Source organism: Leucopleurus acutus (genome assembly GCF_964270905.1).
Source record: "Leucopleurus acutus genome assembly, chromosome: 4".
Lineage (NCBI taxonomy): Eukaryota > Metazoa > Chordata > Mammalia > Artiodactyla > Delphinidae > Leucopleurus > Leucopleurus acutus.
Genome location: NC_139146.1, coordinates 147,791,515 through 147,815,002, shown reverse-complemented (window position 1 = coordinate 147,815,002; position 23,488 = coordinate 147,791,515). Strand labels below are relative to the sequence as shown.

Here is a 23,488-nt window from a genome sequence, read left to right as displayed (position 1 = left end):
AATTCAACTGTAATGGACTGTAATCATATCTACAAAACATTTTCACAGCAGATCTAGAGTAGTGTTTGATTGAATAACTGGAGTCTGATGTATCAAAAAAATCAAAAGTCATCAGTTATAAGTAATAATATATGGTAACATTTTAAAACTTCTTTACCATTTCTCTAGCATTATCCTCAGCACTTCACAGGCATTAATTCATTTCATCCTCAGAGCAACCTAAGAAGATACTATTATTCATATTTTACTGTTAAGAAAAAACTACAGAGAGGTAAATTTGATTTGAGAATCTATTCCATTAGAAGATATGTATTCCACAAAAGCATGTATTTTTGTCATTTAAATTCATTCATGTACCTCAAGGCCCTGTAACATGCTGGGCAAGAAAAATCAACAGCAACTGATTACAAATAATTTTGAAAAAATAAATTTTTCTAAATTATATGTCTTTCTTTATCATAGATAAATGTATCTAATGATGGGTTTCACCTTGACACTTGACACTCATCCTGCAGTGGAGCAGTAGTAAAACAATTGTTGTCGGTCATTTTGAAGGGCAGAGTTTGGAGCCTAGAGCATTTGTATGTTGAGTCAAAATTATGTTCTGAGGCAAATTGCCTAATGATTATACAGTTTTCTTAGGATAAAGAATTCAGATGTAAGAATATTATTGAATAGAAACATGATTGAAAATGGTCAACTATTAACTTTACTCTATTTCAGAACACTTGATGAATTTTTTTTAAATGAGAATCAACATGAAGTATGGTCAGTATCATGGGGACTAGAGGCAAATTGATTGAATTCTGGTTTTGCTCCTCCCTAGCTGTGTGATCTTGAACAGTGTACAAATGGGGATAATAATAGTACTTACTGTATAGAATTTTTCTGAGGGGTAAAGACCATACTCCAAGCATAAATTCACAGTTAATACACAGAACTAAGCCTACCACGTGATGTTCTTATTTTTTAATTTTTTAAAATTTATTTTATTTATTTATTTTTTGCTGTGTTGGGTCTTTGTTGCTGTGCGAGGGCTTTCTCTAGTTGAGGCGAGTAGGGGCTGCTCTTCGTTGCGGTGCACGGGCTTCTCATTGCAGTGGCTTCTTTTGTTGCGGAGCATGGGCTCTAGGCGTGCGGACTTCCGTAGCTGTGGCACGTGGGCTCGGTAGTTGTGGCTCGCGGGCTCTAGAGCACAGGCTCAGTAGTTGTGATGCATGGGCTTAGTTGCTCTGCGGCATGTGGGATCTTCCCAGACCAGGGCTAGAACCCATGTCCCCTGCATTGGCAGACGGATTCTTAACCTCTGCGCCACCGGGGAAGTCCCACATAATGTTCTTTAAGCATTCGTTAAACAAATGTTAGCCTTTTGGTGAGTTAAGCTTTACCTGGTGGGTTGTTATGTGGTAAATACATGGATCCTGGATATTTGGAAAAAAATAGAAGAGTGAACACTTCCAAGTCATAAAGGAAATTCTTTTCTTTTAAGCTTACAGTGTGCTCATTGATAGTAAACTATTCTGTTGAGTTAAGAGTCGGGACTTCAAATGTATAATACTTACAAATGATACTTATAAGTTAACTGTGCTCTAGGAACCTTCAGTAATTTCAGTGTTTTAATTTTGCATGAAAGAGAAACATGCCTCTCCTAATATATCTTTGGCATTTTTGAAAACATTTATTAAAATATATTGCTTTTTGGTGCTTTAAAATTGATTTTATAAATTAAAAGACCAAATGAAGATAGAAGTTCAGTAATTAAATGAAATAGTTTTGATATATAAAACTGGAGAGAAAGAGCAACCTAAAGTTTCAATGTTCAGGTTTTACATCTCAGTTTATTATGAGTGTGAGAGAAACATTTTGTAATATTGGAGAGTCATTTCATGTAATAGCATATTCTTTGTGGTATAATAAAAGGTTACATGGCAAAGTCAGACTACTCAGTGTTAAACCTAGAAATGATTTCTACTCTGTCCCAAGCTTTACAGATTTTGGACTTAGGGATCCAGTAGGTTTGATCATTTTTAGTGTTCATATACTCTACCTAGAAATAAGTGACAGCAGTGCTTAGAATAAAAACTTAGGATAAGTAATTCTTGTGACTCTCAAGCATTTTCCTTCATTTTAAAACCCTACTTGTATAATCTCAGAGTCAATGGTCAGTTTATCATGTTGGAATCATTCTTTTCATAGTAACTTACGGTTGCTGACAACTGACTTCCTCTGGATGTAGTCCTACGTGCAATTCTACGTGCAACCTTCTCAGAATGCCCCGATTAGTGACCCCAATCTTGGCAAAAAGGCTCTATCTGTCTAGAAAGAAATGGGGACTTTAATTTTTCAGTCAGCTGTCCTCTGACATTCCTAGTATTAGAAGCCTGTGATGGAATTGTCTGCACTTCATGAAGTACGTTTACAACAACAGTTCTTTTCACAGAAGAGCAAATTTAGCATATAAATTTGTAGGTTAGTGCCTCAAATTATTATTTGCATCTTTGGTTGGAAGCAATAGTGGAAAATGTATTGATTTTTTTCAACTCATGGATGCTGGAAACCTACTTGAATATGCAGTGCCTTGACACTGGCTCATGCTTTTTAAGTTACATTATGAAATAATTATCTGCTGTTTCTTTTTAAAATTTAGAAGTTAATAAACTTTTCATACATTTTTAAAGCTAACTTTATAAGTACAATTAAATAATGTGAGTAATTAAAAGTTGGGAGTTCCTGTTTGTTTCATTTTCTGCTTTCGCCTAAAGCCAATTTTTCCCATCATAAGAGTTAAATCTTATGAATGGTGAACCGTTTATACTTGATGTAATTTGGAAAGTCATCCTTGGATGACTTGGATGACAGAAGTCATCCTTGCCTCAGGCCAGGGTTCCTACAATTTTCACAGTCCCTAAGCATGCCACCATGATTCAATCCCAAATCAAAGCCCCTGATTGTATGGTAATAGATGGATTTGAGGGAAATCTATGAAATAAGTATTGTCCTTTTAATAGTTTTAGAATGATCAACTAGTCTAGTCATTTACAATGTCTTCTGAAAAAGTGATCTTTTGTGGGGGGAGAAGGAGGAAGGAGGAGAAAATATTCAGAAAATGAGATTAAATTTAATCTGGCTAAATTAGAAAAATAGTTTTCCTGAAGGAGTTTCAAGAAGTTATACTGTTTTGAGGCCAAAATCAGTATTTCACACATCTGTTCATCTACTCTGTTCTCATGACTATTTTAACGCATGTTTTATTATTCCTGTTTATAAAAGTAAGAAAAGGTCACTATAGGAAATTTGGAAAACACTAAAGACTATAAAGAAGAAAATGAAATCACCTGCTGTTGAATAACCCAAACTTTAACTCCTGTAGTAATTTTTATATGTTTACCTTTAAAATGGTATAGTATATAAGCAATTTTTCTCAATTATGAGAAAAATTGGCCTTATTTCATAAAGTTCAACATGATTAGCAAACCATATTAACTTACCTTACTCCAATACTTTTTGTAAAAATTTGTCTACTTAATCCTACAAATGTGAAAAAACATGAGCAATACTATTCCATAAAAATTGTGTATTGTTTTCTTCTTGTATCTCTAACATGGTTAAAAATGTACTCATTGGGGCTTCCCTGGTGGTGCAGTGGTTGAGAATCTGCCTGCCAATGCAGGGGACACGGGTTCGAGCCCTGGTCTGGGAAGATCCTGCATGCCACGGAGCAACTAGGCCCGTGAGCCACAACTACTGAGCCTGCGCGTTTGGAGCCTGTGCTCCGCAACGAGAGGCCACAACAGTGAGAGGCCCGCGCACCGCGGTGTAGAGCAGCCCCCGCTTGCCACAGCTAGAGAAAGCCCTCGCAGAGAAACGAAGACCCAACACAGCCAAAATTAAATAAATAAATAAATAAATTTATTTTTTTTAAAAATGTACTCATTGCCTTATTAGCGAAATTGTAAGGTAGAGACTTATGTTGGCTAACAATTATGACTCGCATTTTACTTTCATTGATCTTAGAGTGTAATTTCCTTTCAGAGTCTAGCAATAATTCAGTATTTGTATCAGAAATATTTAAATTTCTCCCTGCTTAAATAGAAATTTGTAAGGCGTTTTATCAGGGAGATTAAATAAATATCATTTTGATATATAGACTGTCTTCTTTCTCACTGACATCCATATCCTTTTGTAAAATGCTCTAGGGCAACAAAAGTTTATGATCTTTTCCTAAAAAGCAGATGTTTAAAATCCACTAACTTTGGAGGTCTTTTTCAACTTGAAATTTCCTTTTAATCTGTATCATAAAGGTTTCTTTTAATGGCAAATACAGTGTTTTCCCCTTTAGTTAGTAATATTCCTATGATTCTTCAAAAGTAATCTGTGCATTCATGGCATGGTAAAATATGATAATATTCAACAACTCCTATGATAACCAGATTACTCTACAGAGTAGTTCACGTCATGGCCACTGTGATATAAGGTTATGATTTACTTTTTAAATGTGGACCATGGTTTGGAAGAACAACTTCTGATATATCAGAATATAGTGATCATGTGAATACCCATTACTCTTTTGACCCTCAGAAATCCTTTCTCTTCTCAGTGACATATTGCTAAGGTTTCTTTCATTTCTTTTTTTCTTTCTGCCTCAGGAAGGACAGCCTAGGCATATTCTTTGTTTTGAAAAATCTGTACTTCCCTTTTATTATACCATTCACTTCTTTTGAAGTTATAAATTCTCTATTACTTATTTGCCTAACTTACATTTATTACACTAATTCTTATATTTTGTGATAAATACAATTTAAAGATATTAAAACTTGAGTGTGATTTAATTTCAGCTTAATATAAAAACTCATTTACACGGAGCTCCCAACCATCCACCTTTAGACAGGTCCATTAATTGTCACTTTCATCATGTAAAAATTAAAGGGGCTTACTTTCTAATTGACTTAGTCATTGATTTTTTTTAACTGCAGTACCTTTGGATTCAATGTCAATTGTTTCAACTTCTGCATCATAAAAATTAAGTATTAATACTCATATTACCTTAAGTAAACAAATGATCCCTATTTTTGAAAAAAAATATTGTTTACTTAGAGCATTTTCCCTGTTCATTCTCTCTTTTCCTTTAAAAAAAAAAAAAACGACTTAGCTCTATTTTCCCTCATAGAGATCTAGGTAAATGTTTTCATCTGGTCAGAAGTTTTTTGCCCTAATATTTGAGAAATATCTCTAGAAGAAATTAAAACTTCATTAAAACCTGGGGCAAGGGAGGACATTTCTTTCTTGTCCACAGGAGAATCCTACCATTAAGCATATTTCTTGGAACATACCAGTTAGTTCACTCAGTATTTATTGAATAAGTGAACACTGTCCCTGAGAAATGAATCAGTAATTCTTAGTCTGTTTCATCATTAGCAGTGTTTAAGGCAACAGTGGAAATTTAAAATATAATAGAGTTTTCTTCTCCCAGCTATGAAGGATTTGTTTGTTTTAGACTCAAAGCTCATGCCAAGAATAAGTAGAGAAAATTGAATTTTAAAAAAATCTGTTTGATGGCATTGGAGAGATGATGAGGAACCCACTGCTCCACCTCTTTGACACATACTGCGCAGTAATCTTTGCCTCTTGAGTGACGCAAGATTGTTTTAAATTCAGCTCTGCTTTTAGTGGTCATCCTTTTTGTCTGAGACTCTCATGCTAAGCAGATTAATAATTCAGCAGATACTTTTAGGGGAAAATGGAAGAACGTTGGGATCATTTCTTACACCTCTTTCTCTTTGAGATCATGGGCCCACACTTCTCAGTGACTTGCATGGTCCTATTGTATTTTTTGTACTGTCTTTCACTAACATGTGCTGTCATCTTGAGTATTTGCCTCTTTCTAGATAGTTGTCCCAGTCATGGTTCTTGAAATGAGTACTTAGATCAGTGATTATTTGTAGTTCATTTATAATCAATTCAAACATCACTTCCAGTACTATCAGTTTTTATTTCTTTGCTGCACTTTCATTTCTTTTGGCAAATTCCTTCATTAGATTATCCACTTTTTAAAAATGTCACGTGGGTTTAACACTGGGAGAGGAGGAAGCAATGCAGCTATACACTTTGATGTCCTTGCTAAAACTGAGTACAGATGCATAGTGACAAATCCTTGACAGACTTTGAAAGAAGCAATGTGTGTGTCACTGGTCATGATGAACATCTCTTATTTGTGTAGTGATTTGTGGAGATTGTGTGTAATTAGTGCACTTCTTATTCTTCAATGAAAAGCTTTTTTTAAATGAAGGATTATAAAGTGTGGGCAACACCTTTTCCACTGTGTGGCTTAAAAAAAAGAAAGCAAAAGGTGCCTAAGGTCATACAGCTAGTGAGTGGAAAGACAGAATAGAAAATGAAAACTAAAGATAATTTAATGGCAATTAATGTTTTAGTTGAATTATCTTTCATTTGACTGAAAATAAAGAAGAGAAAAAGAGAGAACAGTCAAGAAATAATTGTGACGTTTACAATTATTATTTCTAATAAAACAGTTTGCCGGGAGGATTCATACCACTCTGTGGTCTCATGTGCTGCTGTAGTTCTCACTCCTATGGACCCAACAATAGAGATGAAGAAAAGAGAAGAACTAAAATTTCCTGAGCCTTCGAAACAGTAAGTTGTTCATTTGATTTTTCAGAGTTTTGTAAAACTTACTAGTTAGATAACTGATCAGAATTTGATCACTCAAAAATTGTGCTTTATAATGAATGTATTAATATTAGTATATTGAGAGAACAGAAATAAATTTTGCACATTTTAAAAAATCAACTTATCCTAATAATGCCTCAATGAATAACTTCTGTCTTCTGATGTAGTGTGTTTGAACTATATGCCTTTCACGTTTCATTTTGTTACTTCATCTCAGTGATGTGAGTAAGAAGACTGAAGCACTTCATTTCCTTAACACTGTGATTATGGATGTACTGTTCTTGGATTCCTTATTTTATAGTTGTAGTCTTTAATGGTCTAAAATATGATCACTTTTAAATATAAATTTCTTAGCCTTAAGTTGGTTTGTACTTTATAAGGAATGAAAGTTATTTTTAACTTTATACTATTTAATGTTTCCATATTTTTTCCATTTAAACAGATCAAGCTTCATTTAAATTTAAATTTGATCTTATATTGAATAAATAATAGATTTTTTTTTCTTATAATGGCCAAATAATTAAATTCATAATAGCAAATGTAAGGTACATAGACTTAAAATATCAAATAAGCTAGGATTATTTCTAGTTATGTATTAAGTAAATTAAAAGGGAAAACCTACTGATGATTTTCCAGTCAAAATAGTGTCATGCTTGCTTTAAGGTCTTGGGTAGGAGACTAGGAGATGTATGGTGTTGCCAAGGATTGCTGGCTTCAGTAAGAGTTACCTTGTAGTACCTACTATTTTCCCCCATTAGATTAACTGTATCATACTTGTTTCTTGATGTCTTTCTACTGGATAAGCTGCTAAGACTGAGTTTCCTGGAGCATGATAGTGTCTGATACTCTTTGTGAAAATCAATAAGAAAATCCCTTAATGTTACATTCGGTAATGTCAAAGTCAAATAGAGCAATGTGTATATTTGATGGCATGAAGATAGTATTAATATTCTCATCATAGAGGAAAGAAATACTAACCAATTCAGAAAGTAATGATTGTAATTCAGTTTTAATACAAGCTAAAAGTGAAAACAATTCAACTGCTCTTAATATAGTCTAATTTTTTGGTTCCAAAAGCCTTTTTTGTCTACTAGGAAGAAAATTACTTCTCATATGTGCCAATTGAATTATATTAGAAAACTCAAATGCATTTTTTGCAATGTATGTATGTTTATATTTGTAAATTGGATCTTAAATTCTCTTAATTATCTTTCAGTGACTGTATTCAAAACCGGCAAATAGTATTATTTGTTTACATAAAATGTCTTTTTTCCAGTCTTAGATACTTCATAAATATTTCTTCTTTGTTCTGAGGTATAGATTGAAGCAGACAGCATTTGTTACCTGGCTGTTCTTCTTCCTGTTACCGTACATTCACTCTGATACTCCTCTGTATTCTCTGAATCTAATTTCTCATTTAAACACTCTCCCTCAATAGGATCATTCATTCATTTCTATAGGTTTTGCTATTGTTTTTGTTTTTCTGAGTCAGAGAGATCTTGGTTAAAATCTTAACTTTTCTACATATTAGGTGGAAATTGGAGACATTTTACTTAAACTCTTTGTCTTTTTTTTTTCTACATCTGTCAGAAAAAATGGGGTGATATCACCATCTTTACAGGGTCATTGTTAGTGTTATGTGAAGTGATATTGTTAAAGGACCGGAAATCTAAAAATCCATAAAAGTGTTAGTTATGTTGCCCCTTCCATAGCTTCAACTACCAACATTACTGCTGATTTACAGATATATATTCTTCTCCTGAAGGCTCTTCTTAATGCAAGTCTAATATATAAAGTTCTTGACCGGGATTGTCTAACTAGGTGTCCTACCAGAATCGTTTACTAAGTATGTTTAAACCAAATTAATGACCCTTCTAGCCCCCTCAAGCTTTTCATTCCTTCTGATTTCCATATTTATGTAAAGCGACCATTATTTTTCTTTTCTTAAAATCTTGATATGTTTTTTCCTCACATCTCACATTCAATTAGTTATTGATTACTTGATTAACGTCTCTGTTATATTTTTCTTACCATTTGAGCTGATCAGGAAGGTATACACTTCTTATATTTTAAAACTTTTTCTAACATGTATATTCAATGAGATCTTAATAAAGCCATTGAAATAGTGGTCATCTATCAAATGGAGATTACATATGCCCTCCATACCTCACACTGCTGTTTTGAGAATTAAATGATTATGACTATATGGCAAGAACACAATTCAGATGTAGTGATTAATTCAAAACTCTTGTTTGCCAATGAGAGAAGCCCTGATGTAAATTGATTTCAGAAAAATCAAGGGTGATGGTTGTTATTGGCTCATGTAATTGAAAGTATAGAGGTAGAAATTTCCTCAAGTATGGTGGAGTCTGGTACTCAGACAATGTCAAGGAGGGTCATTTTCTCCATCTGCATCTCTTTGCTCCGCTTTCTGGTCTGTAGTTTCCATTTTCAGAGAGGTTCCTCTGGTGACATTACTGCCTTCAGCAGGTACTGAGATGGGTTTTTATCTTTTCAGCAAATCCAGTGGAAAGAAATGGTTTCTCGTTCCCTTTAATCAAAACAAAAAGAGTCCCATATTTGAGTGTCATTGGCTTTGACCAGCTTAGCTTGTTTGACATGACTATGCTGAAGCAATCACTGTATCTAGGATATTTGATGATTGATTGGCTAGAACCAGGTTACTTGACAAACTCTGGAGCAGAGGGTGGAGATGAGAGGGAAAAGGTGAGTCCACACTCGAAATATGGGTGATGTTGGAAAAAGAAGGCAGGTATGATGCTTGGAAGTCAAAACAATGGATACTCAATATAGGTAGTAATATTAGCACCGTTAGTTTTAAAAGTCAGAATTCTTTATTATGTTGAAACTATGGACTTTGAAATACTACATTAAAATACAATCATGTGTATCTTCATTTCTTGTTTTAAATGACTTCTCACCTATTTAATTTTATTTCATATTATTTGATCCAGCTGTGCTATTGAGAGGCAGTATTACTTGATGGTTAGGAATTCAGGCCTTGGGCTAGTTTTTGATGCTTTCTTAACCATAGTTTGTTTCTTTTTAATGTGGGAGTTACTTTATCTATCTTACAGTGCAATGCCTAAAACAAAATATGAAGGCAAGAATATAAAATTTTTGTAATTTTTTACAACATATATATTAGGTAAATAAATGTCACATTTTTATAGTTGGAGTTACTAAAGCCCTATGTAGTATTCGTTTTGTGTATTTTGGATTTCTCATTAGGAAAATTAATAACCCACCAATATAATACTAAGATATTAGAATGCTATATGTTGAGACATTGTCTTTGGATACTTAATATTCCCTTTAAATTCAGGATAGAATTATTTCTTTAAGTAAATTTTTATCTCAGATTTTACACACTTCACGTGATGAATTCGTAAACAATTGAGTCTTTGAAACACAGGACTCACAGAGTCCATGTAGTTTAGAACTCATCAAATCTCTTGCTAGGAGGAACTACAATAATCTTAGTATATGGGCTTTAGAATACATAAGATTGTACATACAAAAGAATATGTAAGATAATGTATTTTGATGCTGTTGTAATTAGGTGTAAAGAGGTAAAACATGCACTTAAAAAGGTAAATCACAGTATAAAAGCAACAGATGCTTTTTCTCCAATGTAAGGAGTAGATTTTCGCCAAGCATATGATTGTTTAAAGTTAAGTCAGGTTTATTGATGTATGAGTATAAATTTATGAAAGTAAACCCAGAATATTGGTCTTAAATATACCATTGTATTGGTATATCATTTTAGAGTTTAAGAAACATTTTATGACTGAAATACTTATAGTATCTTACCAACTTTTAGTCATATTCTGGTGATTAATAAATATTCTATATTCGACAATTTATTTTTAAATATTCTTATGTATTTATCAATTTTAGATATATTTATTGTAATAAGAAGAAAATAGCAATTATGAATTCCTATTAGGGATGAAGTATAAATTTTTCAGCATAGCAAGTGACAGGGAGGAAATACCTCAATCTTTTAGAAGGAAAGCTGCATTCTGAGCATTACAGTGGGAGAGAGTCAGAGCTTGTCTCTCATTTTCATATCTAAAGTTCCCCTTAATTCAGAAAACGAAGGTGTGGATTTTACTTTACTTTTCAGTCTAGTCTAACAGGTAGCTCAGAATACCATGGAAAGGATAAATCTGCTGGAAAAATAGAAAAAATCCCTGTGATCCAATAAAATTACACAATTTCCAAATATTTGACCATAAGCATAGAATGTTGTGATCAAAGCTTTGAGTATGAAACTTTATAAATTAAAAAAAATCCTAATTTTAAAAATGTATGTCCATATATCCAGTCACACTTAGCATGTTACTCAAACCTAAACATTTCTCAAATCACAGATGTGAGCAAATGAGCACCTCATGAAATGTACATACAATTCAAAATTTGAAGAGAATGAAAGAATACTGCTTCCACGCTTGGTTATGGATTTTATTTTGTGCTTTTTGTAGAAATATGTTTTTGAAATGCATACACTCTGTTTGTACGTACCATGGCTCTATATCTGAAATGAAGGGATTTTATGGACAATTATAAATTTGGAAATATAGAGGTGAAAGGGAAAGAGAAATTATTCTGTTACTTCTTTTTTTTTTTTTTTTTTTTTTTTGCGGTACGCAGGCCTCTCACTGTTGTGGCCTCTCCCATTGCGGAGCACAGGCTCCGGACGCGCAGGCTCAGCAGCCATGGCTCACGGGCCCAGCCGCTCCGCGGCATGTGGGATCTTCCCGGACCGGGGCACGAACCCGTGTCCCCTGCATCAGCAGGCGGACTCTCAACCACTGCGCCACAAGGGAAGCCCTATTCTGTTACTTCTTTGTCCATTTCTGTGTTTTTATTATATAGAGAGATCTAAACTTCCTGATAATGTGATCTATTGTTTCATTTTATGGAAATGAAGCATCACCTAAACATTTTGTCATTCAGTCCAAGTTTCATTCCTCCATGTAGTGATTCATGTGGTTGACCTGAGGAAGGTTCATGGAGCTGCTTCTGAAAGGTGATGGATGCTATCGTTTAGTTTAGAATGTCTTATTTTTAAAGAATGGCTAAAACTAACCTATTTTAGTCTTAGGGAATGCTTAAGAATATAAGTTTAAAGTTCTATCAGCTCTTTTTATTTAGTTTTATAATAAATGAATAATGTATGTATATTAAAATTGGAAAAGTTTAAGTACTCTCTAATGTCAGCTATAAAGTTGTTACACAAACTCTAGTTGTACTGGACACATCAAATGATTCTATTATCAGCTAGTTTCCAACTCTCCTTTACAAATTTCAGGAGAACATATTCATTTATCCTTTTAAATAGACATGTATTCATTAGTTCAATCCATAAACAATAGATAGTTCTTGAGTATTTGCTTTGTTCTTGGCACTGTGCTCAGGGCTGGGCATTTTGAGTTGAAAAGCAGGTGCTGTCTCTCATGAAACTTAGAGTGTAGTCAAGTCAAGACACACATTGATTGATAAATGGCAACAATGCAAGATTGTGGAAGTGACAATGGCTATACTCTAGAGGTATATGTATATCATGTTATAAGGGCTTATAGTAAGGGGCTTTAACATGGCCAAGAGAATCAGGGAAAACTTCCCTGAGGAAGTGACACTTGAGCTAAGATATGGAGGATATTAGTTAACTAAGTGAAAATGCAAAGGAGGAACTTAGCAGCAGAGAGAAGGGCTTGTCGAAATATCCTGTGATGGCTGGGAGCACGGAGAAATGAAAGCTGGTGGGAGTAAAAGGGAGCCAAAAACATGTTTTTAATCAGGGCCCAGGTAACAAAATCAGATTTCTCTTTAGAAAACTTTGTCCTGGTTCCTTATAAAGAGCAAATTGGGTTTGGTGGGGGCATTGGTATGATGGAGCTGGCTTGGGAGAACCAAATTGTTACCATTTCTTTCCAACTCCAGGTTCAGTGATCTCATGTTGGAGACTTTCACTCAGCCGTGGTGAGCATATTTACACCACAGTAATTGGCAAATGCTATAAATCAGGGCTTTTCCCTCTCCCAGAGTACTCGTTGTTAACTATTTACCAGCACACCCTAAATGGGGGACAGGTTGAGTGTCTACAGTGAGATCATTTAGGTGATTGCTGACAGTAGCTTGGACTAGGGTGCTGCCATTGGAGATGATGAAATGTGAAAAGTGAACTCAATCAATATATTTTTCAGAACCTAGGCAAATTATAGTTATTAAACTAAAACTTATAATACCAAGCCCTTACCAAGGATAAAGAAGAAACTACTCACTGTAATTATGATAAGATAATATATTATTGTGATAATCCTAGCATGTTATTTTGAATTAGTAATAATTTAGCCAAGGGGGAGTTCTGATATTCTTCTAATTTATATTGGGTATTATCAATGGAATTATGTAAGTGGGAAACATACGAAAATGCGTTTTGCACAAAATTCCTTCTTGAATTGTTACCATTGAGTCTCACTGAAAATGCATATAAATGTAGGTAAATTTCATGTAGGACCTTACGTAAATGCTTATGATTCTTAACAATAAATTTCCTCCTATATTTGATCTGTATCCTTTATTTACCATCAATGACTTGGTGTCTTAAAACTCTCCCATTTAAAAAAAAAAAGTCAGAAACTGAGACATGACATAAATGGAATCACATAGTTTGTGTCCTCTTGTGCCAGGCATCTTTCACTCAGCATGTTTTTGAGATTTATCCATATTGTTGCATGTGCCATGGTCCATACCTGTTTATTAGTGAGCAGTGTTTCATCACATGGATGTGTCAGAGTTTGGTTAGTAGTTCAGTCCTGTCCTCTTTGATCTTGCCTTGCAAACTCACTGAATCACAGAACCACAGGGCCTCTGGGTGTGGAAGAAGTGTCTTAACCAACTTAATCCCACCCCACCCTTACACTACTTACTGATTTTCAGTGATTGGTACACTGCCCATGAAACAGTTGCCCAACCCCTGCTCACATACCTCCAGTGACCTGCCCTTGGAGGGCAGCTTCTTCTGTCCTTGTCCAGCCTTGCCTGTTGGGAAACTCCTCTTCATTTTCAGCTTATATCTACCTCCCTAGGTCATCCCCACAGAGGTCCTGGTTCTTGTCCTGGGTCTAGTCATGGACGGTTAGCTCCTTTTTCCCCCACAGAAGCCATAGGGATCCAGGAGGCACAACTACCACCCAACAGTGTGCTGGCAAATGTTTAACTTATAGCTCTAGGTTAGTTATTTTTGTTGCTGTATAATATTCCATTATATAAATGTATCAAAATGTGTTTATCCAATTTCCTGTGAATGGATGTGTACATGGCTTGCAATATTTACTTTACAGACAGCTCTGCTATGAACATTCATGGGCTCCTGCAGCTGGAAATGGATGGCAGAGTTGTAAGGCACGTACCTTTCTCACTTCAGCAGACAGTACTAAACCATTCTCCAGGGGTCCTCATCGTCCACACCTTTGTCCACACTTAGCCTCGTAAAGTTTCACACTTTCGCCAACCTTATGGGTGTAAACCAGCATCTCATTGCGGTTTTGACTTACATTGACTTCTCTCTAGTGATCTTGAGCATCTTTGCAAGTGCCTATCAGACATTTGTGTTTCCTGTTCCAGAAATTGCCTATCTGTATCTCTTGTCCATTTCTTTACTGGGGGATTTGTCTTTCTTTCATATTTACTTGGAGAAGTTCTTTGTATATTCAGATTTCCACACTTGAATCGCTATGTGCATTGCAGATCTCTTTTCCAGTTGGTGGGATGTTTTTTTAATAAGTTGTGACTTCTGATAAACATAATTTTCATTTAAAAAGGAAACTGGGGCATAAACATGGTAAATATCAGGACACTATTATGAATATGAAACAGCCCTCTTCCCATGCAGGTTTTCAAAAGAAACGATACCTGTTTTGTGATTTTGATCAATTCAACAGTAGAGAGGGCTGTCAGAGGAGATAAATGGAGAGATTTCTGTGGAGAGAGCTGTGGCCTAAATTTGAGTCTCCTCCACAGCTTTAGGAGAAGTTGGAGTTGAAAGGAGTAACTTTCTTACCCCAAGTCTAGTGAAGGGTCTTCAAGAGACTCATTCAGAGTTTCAAATGTGTTTTCTGCAATTGGAAACACAAAAGACAGATGCTGATTTATGCCTGAGAAAACTGAAGCAGAACACAAACTAGACTCTGACATCCGCCCAGAAAATCTGGAGAGTGAAGATGGGTTCGCCAACCGTGAAAGCAGTAGCATCTTGAACTCTCAGAGCTGGTCAGGGAGACCACAAAGTTTTTTGTAAACTATTTGGAGGGACAAGAAAACCCAGGAGACAGAGGCGAAGGATACCCATCCCCTCTCAATAAGAGAACTGCAGGAGAGTGGCCCAGAAAGAGACCTCTGAAGAGACCACTTTTGTGCCCATTACTAGGCCCTAGAGCCAAGCACAGTTTCCTTAAAACTCTTCTACCAACTAAGAACCTCTCCCCTCTACCTTTCATCCTGGTGGCAGGAGTACATTCACTGTGAGGCTCTTATAAGAGGATCCTTCTGTGTTTCATAGTACCTATTCACCTTATTGGAAAATGTTGCATCAGTCACTGGTTTATTAAATTAAAAAAAAAAAGACTCAAGAAAGTTGATTGTTTTCATACTTCATGTGTTACTCAAGAACCAGTGGATTTTAATACCAAATAAATAAAAATCCCCAGAGAACCTGCTTCCCTTGATTGAGTGTTGTTATTTTTTTTTCTGCTCCTTAGTGAATCATAATATCTGGTCCCTTGTGCAGGACAATCAAAAAATCCTATTGTAACATACGCATCTGATCTGAAAATCCTTCTTTGTACAGTGAACATACAAATGCTATTTTTCAGATGATTTGGGACAGCCTGATGACTGAAGTGTTTCAGTTCATCAGTGCAGCACAGTGCCATTGTACTCTTTATAGTGTAATATAAATACAGTTTATCAGATCGCTAAAAAAGACTGCAGGTGCATCACCATTGTAGTGAAAGTAGCTCTTATGCACAGATTAAAAGGATGATGCCAACTTTCAACTGCCCCTGCTAACTTCATCCCATGGAAAAATTATGTTTTCAGATAAATGAACTATTTCAATTAAATTTATTCTGTAATGTAGATAATAACATAAAATTATTTAATAATACTGTAAACAAAGACTATATTACCCAATATCAGTTTCCTGGTTTTCCCCTCAGGGGAGCTAGACTAGTACAAAAAAATCAAAAGCTTTGAAATCTAACATATCTCTACTTAACAGCAAGATGATGTAGGGCAAGTTATTAATTTTATTGAAATTAAATATCCCCGTTGATAAAATAAGGACAACAGTATTTGCTTTGTAAGGTTGTTTTAAGTATTCTATAAGTATTCAATATATAAATGGAAAACGGGTAGAATAATTCTGGGCACAAATAAGGAAAACAATAAAAAATAACTTGATATCTCTTGGAGGAAGAAGTTGGTCATGAAGATGGGAGAGGAGGTCTATAAAAAAAAAAACCTGATGCTCTATGGAATTTATGGTTTTAGATATTTCCTTAAGATTACCGATTCATAACATGTGGTTGCTTAATTTTTAAAAGGAGAGTTTTTTCTTCTACTAGACTTGAGTCTCTTTTACAACAAAATCTTTTTTTTAATCTTCTCTAATACTTAGGATAATAATAACTAGTAGGTACTCAAAAATACTGGAGAAATGTTTGCTTTTATTTATTTTTGAGGTAAAATAAATTATCTTTAATTTAGAAAGTAGAACCTTCTATTCTATCAAATTGAAAATAAAGTTAGGTTTGATTAATGCATAGCCACAGTTAATCTTCCAGTATTAACATAGTAAATATTTGAGTAATTGATGTTTGAAGATGCCACGTAGAATTCAAACAGTAATTTTATCATACAGATTTATAAGAAAGATCTGTGAACTAAGAGTTTTTAAACCTGACTCACATGTCTGGGACAAGGCAAGACTGTTTGTATTTCTAAACCATAGTTCTCTGTGAAACAAACACTGGCAGCACAAACTTCAAAGAGACATTCTAAGGAGTGAAAAGTCTAGGAAAGCATCTTATAAAACGTGGTGAAAGAGCCTACTTTGCTTTGCTTTTTAGAGGAATCTACAATAAACATTTATGAATGTTCTCAAATCTCTGAATTAAAGGATCTGCACAATTGCTGGAAAAAATCAAGACTCTTTTAGACTAATTCACTGCCATGCACTCCTATAATATTTGAACACCTCCATTATGGTACTTATTAGACAAAAATATAATTGCCTGTATTCTGTGCTCTCACCAGACACTGAAGACAGTTATTTTTTGTTTGTTTTTTAATCTCCTGTGCTTAGCACAAAATTTTATACATTGCAGGCACTGGAATATTTTTTGTTGAATTTATAAATACATTGTTTAAAATAATATATTGGTGTATTCAATAGCACTTACATAGTTCATACTGAGTGTCATGCACTATTCTAAGCTTTACAAATATTAAGTCATTTAATCCTCCCAACAATGTTGTGTGTTATTATTATCCCCAGGTTACACCTGAGGAAACCAAGGCACATGTAGATTAAGTAATTTGTCCAAGATGACCCTTTTAAAAAAGAATAAATTATACCTTCTTTTCAGTTACTTTAATTACTAAATGTACAATTTGACACACTAGACAGTCATTCTTGTTTTTCATATTCAGTTCTTTTTATAGATTTTTACAACCTAAAAAATATGGATGCCGTTATAAACCAATAATGCAAAAGATGATTAGCACTTGCAAATCAACAGAATAAATAAAAGAATTTAAGTAACAAAGTTCTTTACTGTTGATTATCACAGTCAATCAGTGCCTCTTCATTTATGCATATATTTCTCCTCAAATGAACCAGGAAGAAAAGAAAACTTTTTTTAATGCTTCTGTCCTACTTAGTGTCTTTCATTTTATTAGCTACTTGTTAACACCCTTCTGTTGTTATTTTCTCTTTTTTATGTTTCTTCAGAATATAGCTTTTTTTTTTAAAGTCTTTATAGTATTGCTTCTGTTGTTTATGTTCTGGTTTTTTGGTCACAAGGCATGTGGGATCTTAGCTCCCCCACCAGGGATGGAACCCATACCCCCTGCATTGGGAGGAGAAGTCTTAACCACTGGACTGCTAGGGAAGTCCCTGGAATATAACTTTAATTAAGTTCATATCAATCCACTTAAAGTTATATATTTTGTCAAGGAATAAAAAGGTATATATCAATTTAGAGAAATAATATAAGGTGGGGGAAAAAAAGGTGTTCTCTCCAACCAACATATCCATTTAAAATGTCACATGCTTTCAGAGATATCATAATACAGTGCATCAATATAAAGTATTGGTAAAAGAACTTACATATTTACTTTTTAAAGAAAATAGTTATTTAATGACTTTTACAGAATTAAGTAAGCTTAGTATTTTCTCTGTAACTTGAGACCAGAAATAACGTCATGTTCATGATTCTGTGTGGACCCAAAAGGCATAGTGAAGATGTACAAGGAAGATATATACAAAGATAGATTATGGTATAAGAATGGATTTTATAACAGTCAATGAATGTAGCAGGCTTCTTGTCATTGAAATTTTTATATGACTATTTTTTTGTATGAATGATGTAGGTGGATTTAGGCCAAAGAGGTAACAGGACCCAGTGATCTTTAAAATCTCTTCCAATCTAGAGAATCTGTTCCAAATAAGATCAATTGCATTATTTTGTTATTATTATTGTTATCTAAGTCAACATATTATATATTTCTTTGATTTAAAAATGTTATATTTAGCTTAAGACAATTAAGCTATAACATGGTCAATTACAACAAGATTCTGATTTTCTTTTTAACAAAACTAAATTATAAGGGAAGATTTTTAAAGGGTGCTATGTTTTTATATCAATTATTTTTCTTTGTATTTTCTATGTGTTTAGTTATTCCATGCCAGTTATTGTTTTACCATAAGGCTATATTTGTTCCCCACCCCCCCATTTTTATCTCCTCTTTAAAATGAAGAATTTAAAACAAATATTTTGTTAAGTTATATAATCTCTTACTCTGACATTCTTAGTTGCTATTTTAACATTTCTATGTGCTATGTAATTTCAGAAATTTGACACGCCACACAGTAAGAATTAAATATTGGTGAAAGTACAATAATTTTCTATTTTTAAACATTTTTGTCATTTAAAACCTATTCTATTATGTTTACATCAATCTATAAACTCCAGTATCTTCTGAACTGAAACCAGTCACATTCCAGGTGAAAATTTAAACATTTTTCCCCCTTAGTAAATACATCATGTTTCAGGATATTCTTATTTTCTTGTCCCATCCTATCACAAGCTGATTGACTGAATAATCATCTAAATTAAATGTGTAAATGCCAAAAGTCTATATTAGACCAAGGAGATTCACAGAATTATATGTCTATATAATTTTTTCTACTAAGTGTATTATTTCTATTGCATTATAAATAACTACGAAAATAATCCCATACTTGACCATCCACTCAGAATTGGATAATATAGTAAAGCTAAAGAAGTAATCTCTCTTTTTTTCTATTTTCTATTTTGAAATTAATGCATTTCAAGAGAAAATGCTCTTTTGTTTAAACAAATAAAACAAAATTATTGCATTATATTGAACTGTACATACATGCTTTATCCTTTAATTGGACTAAGACAAATTAGAAAGCATTTTTAAAATGAATGAAAGTTTACTTTCAGAAAATTGATATTGTCAAAGATATAATGGGAAGAAGGTGGCTGACAGCTATTTTATGATTTAAATTTAATGTAGTTTCTATATATTTCACATCATTAATTACCTGGCAGTTTAAAATTTTTACATGGTAAATGGCTACCATTTAAATTTAAAACTGATTACTTGAGTAAGGTTTATGGTTATAAGATTAATGTGCCACAAAGAAATATTATCTACTCATCTTAGAAAGAAAAAAATAACTTGTTAAATCTACTGTACTATTATCCCAATTATTGATCAGATTTTCTCCCATACCTGTAGTTGACCTGGACGGGAAAAGAAATTATTAGAAGCTACTTAAAGCTCCCTGAGAGAAACTGGAAATGATTTATTTCACCCACCACCATGATGAGATTGGGATTATTATAACAGAATATTACAACATCTGTTATAGTTTTTATCTTCTTAACAAGGCTGACAAAGCTTTAAATGTTCTTTGATGACCAGGAGGCCCTGGAGAGTAATCTGTAGCTACTTCAGTGCACTATACAGAGTGAACTGAGAGCAAAGCGGAAGTTAAAAAGCAAACTGAATGCATTGCCAAGTGTATTGAACACACTGCTCTCTAACCAATCATCTTCAGAAACTTGGTTGAGTTGAAGAATCAATTTATAAAGGTTGGTCTGTGTTGCACCAGTAAAGACAATGTTTGGTTCAAGTTTTTCTGATTCTCTATTCCATTATTAAAACTGTGGATAATCTCCAATGCCGGGAGAAATTACTTAAGTTTCAAGAGGGCAGATGCTTATGTGTATTTCCTATTAATCAGTACTCACTTAGATTATGAATGACAGATACTCAACTCAAAAAAGATCTTAAGGACAAAAACAAAAAAATTGCAGACTCATAGAAATTAAAATATAAATTTCTTCAGGGAACTTATTTTATATTTTTCTGCTGTACATATTTTATATATCTATGATCATTTTGTGCCAGTAGGAAGAATGCACTTTTCAAAATAGTTGTGTGTATACTTTGTAAATTTGATATTCATTTGGCCAAATGTAACTCATTGTTTCAATTTCAAGGTTCAGAGATATTACAGGGCTTGTTAAATTCATAGATATTAAGCATCGATCCTTCCTCCTGTTCCAAAATAAAAATATCACCAAATATTTCAATAAAAATTTCATATTAAAATGACATTATAATTATATATATAATGATGGTATTTTAAATTTATAAATGTTATTGTGCAGTATCTTACAGATTAGTATTTCCACTTCTCATGTGTAGCACTGTTACCTTATTTAAAAAAATAATTCAAAACCAACCAATAAGACATATAAGTTAATCTGAAAGCAGAAATTTAAAAAAAGTATAAAATGTTACTTCTAAGACATGTAAATTGACAGAATGATAACAAATGAAAACTAACTATTCATGTGAAACCAAATAATCATGTTTATATTTACTAGGTCAAAAAATAGTAGAATAAGTTTAATATCATTTCATTGTCTTTCAAATAAAACCTCATGGAAATTATAAGTAAAAGTTGACTGCATATGTGCTGTTGGCTGCACTGCTTACACACTCATCTGTTATTTTCTTAAAGAGAGCAACTAACTTTTTTGTCTTCAACTGTCCTACTTAGATTATTCCCAGAAGGTCTTCTCATTAAAAAAAAAAAAAAAAAAGTCACTTTAGGTGGATCATAGATGCCCTTTTCTCAGAATTTCAGTGTACAGCAGTCATTCTCTTTTTGTAAATAATATTTCTTTCTATTACATACTTGTTTAAGTCTGTATCACAATAATTTTTTTATTTGATGAATGCAGGGAAACTTTCTCTTATTCACCATTGCACTGGAGGGCCTTAGCACAGCACCAGATTCATAGTAGGGGCTATAAGCATGTTTGGAATAAATGGTTGAAACAATGAATATTAATCTAGTGTTATATGGATTTTAGTAGAGGGGTCAACGCAGGTTAGTAGAAAGGCTTCTCATAAGACGTGGTATTTTAACTGTCTTAAATGTTCAAAAGAATTTTCCACATAGAAAAAGTGGAGAAAGACCTTCAGAGATAGCATGTTCCCTGTCCCTGAACCACTGTTTGTAAGGAAATTTATTGTGAGTGGTTAGAATACATGGCCATAGTCCAACATTTATAAGTAAGGAAATTCACATATATCTAAAGATAGTATGTGTAAGAAAAAGGCCTCTAAATGTGGATCCAGTAAATATGTAGACAAAATTTTATAAGAAGGAGTGAGAAAAGATGTTAAGTGGCTAAAAACTGAGACAACATGAAAATAATTTGTTTACCTTATATTTTACAACATTTAGGTTGTAATAACTTTTGGAAAGGTATAATATTTTAAACAAAATAGAATGATAGCTCTTAAGATATGACATCCTTCACTTTAATTGTATATAATTATGTTAAGAGGATCATTTTCACATGAATATACCAAGATTTCATTCCCCAAAGCCTTTTAAAATCGTCAATTAATGTAAAAATCATCTTTCAAGCACCTTGTATTGATGATGGAGATAGGAATGGGGAGAGAGTATTTGAGGGAGGATTAATTTTATAAGTAGTCAGTTCATTTGTGAATATTTTATTGTATGGCAAGTTTTACTTCTCTATACAGAATCATGAATTTGGGGACTTGGATAAAATACTAGGATAATGAGAATTCCTTGTACTTTATTGAGTTTTGGAATTAATAATTAATGATGTGGGTAGTTAATTTTCCAAATCCACGATTAAGCTTTCACTGTTAACTAAAACCATTCTTCAACTTTTATGTCTCTCAAAGAGGATTCTCTCTTGATTCATGTTTCAGAGTATTATACAGGGTCATTAACACCAGTGTACTGAGAGACAATGAATAGAAAATATTTCCACATAGAGAAATGGAATATGATCTCAAGTGTTAAAAATGAATTCTAGTATCTTATATCTTAATCTTATAAGTGAAAATCTTATTTTAAACTTCAGGTGAGAACTAGTATGTTATGTTACGATTTACACTTTTTAAAACAGATTTAGGAACTAACAGGGCAGTGGTGAAAAGCTCAGTCTTGGGAGTCAACATTCGTAAAATATCAATTGAGGTTTCCCTAATCTTGGGTGAAGTGGGAAATTATTCAGTTTAGACTTTACTTCTAAATTCTTGTTCTGTCTTTTCAAAGTTTGCTGACCTTGAGCAGGCTATGTAATCTCTCTGAATCTCAGGAATTTATACATTTGGAAATTTATACTCAATTTATAGAATCATTAGAAGGATTTTTATAAAGGCTGCAAAAAATGCTCAGTCAACAGTAGTTAAAACTTTTATTGAAGACGACTTGCTTTTCTCAACTAACAGTTAAAATAGAATTCTGCCATTTAATTAACTCCCTACACCTTAAAACTCATGGTCCCAACTCTAGCATACTTTCAAAACAGTTCTTGCCATAGATGAGAAATGGGTCTCCTGGGTTTTATAGTCACTGGTTCAAAATAATATTCTTTCCCAGCTCTTTTTATGGCTGTGTTGCTGCCTGTATCCCTTGCCTTGGTTTCTGACCCTGATTCTCCTTGTTGGGCACCTGATTTCTATAGTTTCTCTTCATTCCCATTTGTCTTTCTTTTTAGATGCTCTCATAATTTCTAGTTCCTGGTCTTAATCTGGTTTCAGCATTAACCTGTCTATAAATTTGTTTACTAAATATTAAAATGGCTTAATTCTTCTCTATTCCTACAATCTTGGGCCAGTGGCTCCCTGAAATAACTGTATGTCTAAACACTAATGTGGCATATCAGCTCCTTCTGCAATTTTAGATATTGTATTCTGTGTTGGGTAAGTCACTTACATTTTTGAGCCCTTGTCACCTCTTGTTCAAATGGTTAATATCCAATAATCATTGGATATTAGATAATAGTGGTTGTTATAATTAAAGTTGCTATAATTAGATAATAGTGCTTTAAAAATTATAAGAAGCAATTTAAATGCTTACTGTTGCTATGAATTTGACTTAAGCTGACATGAC

At 33.5% G+C, this 23,488-nt stretch overlaps 1 protein-coding gene across 1 annotated transcript in view; it reads left to right on the top strand.

Annotated features, from left to right (window-relative positions):
* Window positions 1-23,488, top strand: part of CCSER1 (coiled-coil serine rich protein 1) — a 1,268,926-nt gene that overhangs the window by 316,165 nt on the left and 929,273 nt on the right. Inside the window, exon 5 of the mRNA XM_082837990.1 lies at window positions 6,531-6,651. Coding sequence (XP_082694116.1) covers window positions 6,531-6,651 — 121 coding nt within the window. The remainder of the gene's footprint in view (window positions 1-6,530; window positions 6,652-23,488) is intronic.